Here is a 6,000-nt window from a genome sequence, read left to right on the forward strand (position 1 = left end):
AACCATCAAAATGCTAAAAGTTGATTTCTCTCGGATATTTTAGTTTTATATTCTCTCTTTATTAAAAAAGATTTCGTTATACCCTACATTAAAATTAATATATTAAAATATTCTACTTTTTTACTTTATTTTAAAAATAATTTTTTTTCTTTGGTAGAAGGTTGTATCTATAATTATTATTTTTCTTTATTTTTTATAATAAATAATTAATTTAATAAATGAAAAATAAAATTATATTAATAAAATCAAGCAAAATATATTTAGTAGAAAAAAAAATATCAGTTGAGTAGATATGTCAAAATAAATAACATAATATATTATTTTAACAAATCTCTTATATTTTACAGATAAATTAGCAACTTCATTCTATTTTGTTAAGAATTTTTTTTCTATTTTTCCTCGTGATCTAATAAAAAAAAACTACATTATATTAATAAAATCAAACAAAATATATTAAATTAAAAAAAAATATTGCATTCGAAAAATACATCAAATTTTAATCAATCATATCTACTTAAATATCCTCCAATTTTACATTTTGGATGTCCTCCAGTACCACATTTAGGTTGTTGTGGAACTTGTCTAGCCCTTTAGACATAGTTAATTAAAATCTGATGTATTTTTTTCTTCAATTTAATGTATTTTGCTTGATTTTATTAATATAATGTAGTTTATTTTTTATTTATTAGATTCGAAAGAAAAATAGGAGAAAGTTGTTAAATGAATAGAATAAAATTTCTAATCTATCTATAAAATAAGAGCAAGTTGTTAAAATAATATATCACGTTATTTGTTTTGTCGCATCTACTCAATTACATTAACTTTAATATATATTTTTTTCTATTAAATATATTTTATTTTATTAATATAATTTTATTTATTAAATTAAAATTAATCATTTTTTATTAAAAAATAACTGTAAATAGTCGCATCTTAAATGCAACCTTCTATGAGAAGAAAAGAAAATTATCTTACTTGCATTTCAGCCTCAAGATAGTTTAATACAATGGCATGATGGGTTAGTTGCATACATGAATTAGGTGCAATACTAGGGAACTGGGAAAGCCTCAAACTGATTGCTCTGCACATCTCTTAGATATAGGAATTTTATATTGCCACCTGTCTTGTGCTGCCAGATTTTGATTAATGAATTTCTTTTATCTAATGATGTGCCTGCAACAAGTGAACTAAGCCACACATTTTCTGAAAGTCAAATCTATAAAATACACCATCCTTATTTCATACAAATCAAAGATAAATTATATTATGAATGAAAAAAATAATAATTTAACAAATTACCTTTATTAATCATATGTGTATCACACATTGTCATAAATACGAAGGGTTGAATAATGACATAAAAATGATGTACATAGTATTAGTTATAATAAAATAGTTAATGCTACATTATAAAATGATAGTTAGTTTAAAACTTTTTTTATGACAGAAGAAATAGTAATTAATTATAAAATGTGGAAAAGGCCAAACTTGAGTTGTTATCAATCCAACAACTATAATTTGAAAAATATACACCTGTGAATCAACCACAACCACCCCAAATGCCTCCCACCCTTTCTCTTTGCCCACAAAATTAAGTAAAGCTAAAGAGAATAAACTTTGAAAGAGTCAAGACAGACAGGAAAAAGTGCTTACATTTCAACATAGATAATCCTTCTTATTTGCTTGACTATACCAACTCCAGCATTTCATCACTAAACCACTACCACATCATCATTCCATATTCCTTTATATATAAACCTATACAGTCAAGTCAATAATCAAATCAATCATACCTATCTAATTAACTTTGATCATTTTTCATCTCTTGTGACTCTTATTTGTTATTAACATTCCATATTCAGCATTTAGAAAACATGGGTGTACTTGAAATCATTATAAAGGTATCTTTTATGGCTATGTTCATCAAATTGGCCATGGCTACAAATCACATTGTTGGAGGACCAAATGGTGGGTGGGATACTAGCACAGACCTTCAAACATGGGCATCATCCCAACAATTTGCAGTTGGAAACAATCTCAGTAAGTCACTACATCAATTTCTAACTAACACGTCATTCATTCCGGTTCAAGTTCAAACATTTGTAAAATAATCATTAATAAAAAAAATCTAACACATTAGATTACTTTTATGTTGAAATATTTAATAGTACATCATTTTATTTATAAGTTGTTGTGAAGTTGATGACATTGACAATATGATATATGCAGCTTTTCAGTATTCACCAAACCATAATGTGGTTGAAGTTACAAAAGCAGATTATGACTCATGCCAACAAACTAATCCAATTCAATCTTACAATGATGGTGCCACAACCATCACTCTCACATCACCAGTGAAAAGATACTTCATTTGTGGAACTATAGGACATTGCAGCCAAGGAATGAAGCTTGAAATAGACACACTAGCCATTCAAATTTCTCCTGCAGCATCTCCTTCACTACCAGATTCTCCAATGACTTCCATCACTCCTTCTTCAGCTCCAGAAGAATCTACTTCTTCAGCTCCAGAAGAATCCACTTCTTCACCTGCAGAATCTCCTGAAGCACAAAGTCCATTGTTTGAAACAAATGTGGAAAGTCCTTCATTCTCTCCACTCATTCCTTCCACTGAATTTACAGCTCCTGTCTCTCCTCTAGCACAACATTCACAGGACACATCGGCTTCATCGACCGAGAAGGAATATCTACAAGCCTCTATTTCAATATTGTTGTGTTTTGTAGTGGTGTTTATGGCCTTCTAAGGATGAGAAAAAACTCAGTCAAATCAAACATTGCTATTGAGTCTATTTGGTGTGAAAATTTGTTTTTGGTGTGTCTTTCTTAGTTACTGTTGTGTGATAAGCTTCGGTGATTTGATATTATAAGCTGAAACTACTCTTTGAATTTTCACATCCTACCAAGGATTTTAGAAAAAAATCAGCTAAACTCACTTTTATTTTTAATTATGAGACAGACATTCCAACCATCACATTAAAAGCATTTTTTTTAGTTTAGATGGTATTGTAGCAAGCACAAATGTATCATATCAACCAGTTTCCAAGCAAACTTTTAGTCTGTGAATTAAAAAACAAACAATAGGAACAAAGTGGGTAACTTGGACAAAAACATAATACAAGCAAAGCACACATTGTACAACAGGAACGTTTTTTGAACCAACAATTTCGGATACCTAAATTCGACAATTTTTATATGGTTAACTTAAGTTCCCACACGTGGTTGATGCAGTTAAGCGAGGGGCTGTTATTTGGTATATATCTAAATTGAATAATTCATTACTATCAACTAAACTTTATTAACTACAAATTTGAACGTTGTTTACCACGACGCTTAGTGTTCCAAATGTATGTAAATTTCAATATCTTAAGTCGTGGTTAATCACGTTCAAATTCGTGATTAATGAAGCTCAATATATAATTAATGAGTTACAACATCAGATATATCTCCTAACCAAATCTACCACTTTATCAACCATGTGTATCACCTGCGTTCGTTAACCATGTACAACGTTGCCGAATTTTGGTGTCTTAAATTGATTTTCAAATAACATTTTTGTACAAGAAAGAAGTGGATGCTGTTGCTATCCACTTTAAGCAACTGGAGGTCGAAGCAGATGATCCTGTGAAGTATCAACTGTAGCAGGGGACATAAACTGCCACATTGAAATTCCAGGATAACCAATGAAAGGCATCAGCTTGTGGCTACCAGTTTGCCCTTTAGCAGCAGCCAAGGCATTAGGTAGGAAGCTTGACTGTTGAACAGTTGTTGATCTGACTTGTTGCTCCAATTTTTCTTTGTCTAGCTTCAGCTTATTTTTCTCGTCACGAAGCTCATTCTTCTCAGCCTGCAAGGAAGCACAAGTTCACAACTACATTTCATACTTGTTTACATGATTGTGACTTTTTGTTTTATTTTGTTTTTCTTTTAGATAAGAAAATGATGGTTACTTGTTAATATGTTATGTAGGTAGTTAGACTTTTCAACTTAGATTTCCTTCTCAAATTCATTCCATTTTTACACCCTAAGAATTAATGGACACAACTCCAATACTAACAAGTTGAGACTGATAATAATTTAAGAAAAACTAAAACAATTTAAGAAAAATTAAAATAATTGAATCTAATAACATGTGTCGTGTTCAATACTAACACATTTCATATACTAGATACACCTTTAAATTAAAGTAAGTGTGTTACATAAGTTTTCTAATTCAACCGTTTGAACTACACCTTTGAACATAGTTAGGATTTGAACTTTAAATAAGATTAGTGATTTTCAATTTTTAATTTTAAAAGTTAATTTTGAAAGAAAAAAAACTTGTTTAGATAAAATGAAGTTGATTTTTCAAAATCACCAAAATATGTTCAATAATTTTTAGTTTTATTAGAACTCTTTAACATATCACCGCCCGTGATTGGTGGTTGTTCAACACATGTGCAACTGAACCAATTGATGTGAGGGGGTTTTATTTCCTATATAGATAAAAGATGAGGTTTAAGATATCTATAGAAAATTGTGGATAAGTCACGAACAATCAATTAAAATCAGTGACCTGTACTCTATTAATTATTAACTGTGTTAAACTAAAAAATTAATCCGTAGAATATATACGTAACTGATTTTAATTGACTATATGTAATTTACTTCGATAATAAGATATATAAGAAAAATCACCTTAAGTTCTTTAACTTTTTCACGTAATTCATCATTCCTTTCTTTCAATCTCTCTGCTTCATTTCGTAATTGTGTGATCACTCGAGCCGCATCATTTAGTAAGGTTACTTTGTCTGTTTTGGGCAGCTTATCAGGCTCTAAGACAGAACTCAATTCCAGAAACCTTTGAATCATTACAAATTGAAAAAATAAAGATTTTAGTTTAGAAGCTTAAATACTGATCAGAAAGTTGCAAAACACTAATAGCATACCTGTCATTCAGCTTATCCCTTCGCAATTTCTCACGACATGCCTTGGATCCAGATGCATATGATTCTGTCTTTAACCTGCAGGAGTAACAGTGCCATATTATGTAGTGAATAATTAAAAGATTATGAATTCATTTTACCCAATCTCAAATTCATTTCAATACATATAATAACATTTATTTTATTATAAATTTCAGGTGTAGACTTTTATCTATAGCTACATGGTCAAAATGCAAAATACCAAAATTTTGAAGTCATTAAAAATAGTTAAGTAGAAACTATTTGACTCACGGTAAAATTGTAACAATATATACTCTGTGTCCGCTAATTCGAACAAATATTTACAGAGGCAGGGGAGAGGTACTACCGCTTTGAAGGGGCATTTTCCAATACAGTTGAATCGAGTGAGTATTCCATTTCCAAGCTACAAATATAAATTATAATAATCGATCAAAAGGGTTGTAGCTTGTTAATTAAGAAAGAATAAAAATATGAATAGAAAGGCAGGTACCTGATATTGGAGGAAGGAGGGTTGGTGATGTTCGTGTGAGGAATCCAAGTGAAAGCAGCGGTAGTAGAGTCAGAAGCCATGAAGTCAGATGCAGCAACAGAGATGTCAAATCCATAATCATAGAGCCAACAGGATGAACCAGCAGAGGAATCCATGTCCATATCGTTGCTTCTTTGCAGGGGAGAGTGTGTAACTGTCTACTGTGGATATTGTTAGTAGTGCTGATCATATAGCGTGAGAATATAAAAACAATATTTATTCATTCATTTGTTTGTTTTACTTGATGATTCTTTTATTTATTTATTTATTTATTTATTTATAATCCATTTGTAATGTTAAGAGTAAAGAGAAAGTCGTTGTGAGTGTGATGGAAGCAAGCAGCAGATTGAATGTGTTGCTTGCAAACTGTGATGTGCACCATGACCAAATGCCACTTGCATTACGTTGAAACAGTGCACAGGTATCAACTCTACGGATGCAGGTTGTATGCCGTCATAACATTGTCACTCCAAATAATCACCCCTACTTCACTCGTTCGATTTACATCTC

At 30.6% G+C, this 6,000-nt stretch overlaps 2 protein-coding genes across 2 annotated transcripts; one reads left to right on the forward strand and one right to left on the reverse strand.

Annotated features, from left to right (window-relative positions):
• The first annotated feature begins 1,763 nt into the window (after positions 1-1,763).
• LOC101492464 (uclacyanin 1) lies at positions 1,764-2,910 on the forward strand. Its single transcript, XM_004487312.4, has 2 exons — positions 1,764-2,040; positions 2,230-2,910. Exons 1-2 carry the CDS (start codon positions 1,875-1,877, stop codon positions 2,760-2,762), a joined length of 699 nt encoding a protein of 232 aa, XP_004487369.1. The 5' UTR covers positions 1,764-1,874; the 3' UTR covers positions 2,763-2,910.
• A 76-nt stretch (positions 2,911-2,986) lies between these two features.
• On the reverse strand, positions 2,987-5,714 carry LOC101492123 (transcription factor bHLH115-like). The gene is made up of 5 exons (XM_004487311.4): positions 5,452-5,714; positions 5,308-5,364; positions 4,944-5,018; positions 4,693-4,855; positions 2,987-3,862 (listed from the first exon to the last, which is right to left on the reverse strand). Exons 1-5 carry the CDS (start codon positions 5,610-5,612, stop codon positions 3,608-3,610), a joined length of 711 nt encoding a protein of 236 aa, XP_004487368.1. The 5' UTR covers positions 5,613-5,714; the 3' UTR covers positions 2,987-3,607.
• Between the last annotated feature and the right edge of the window lie 286 nt (positions 5,715-6,000).

The sequence above is a fragment of the Cicer arietinum genome, chromosome 1 (assembly GCF_000331145.2).
Source record: "Cicer arietinum cultivar CDC Frontier isolate Library 1 chromosome 1, Cicar.CDCFrontier_v2.0, whole genome shotgun sequence".
Taxonomy (NCBI): domain Eukaryota; kingdom Viridiplantae; phylum Streptophyta; class Magnoliopsida; order Fabales; family Fabaceae; genus Cicer; species Cicer arietinum.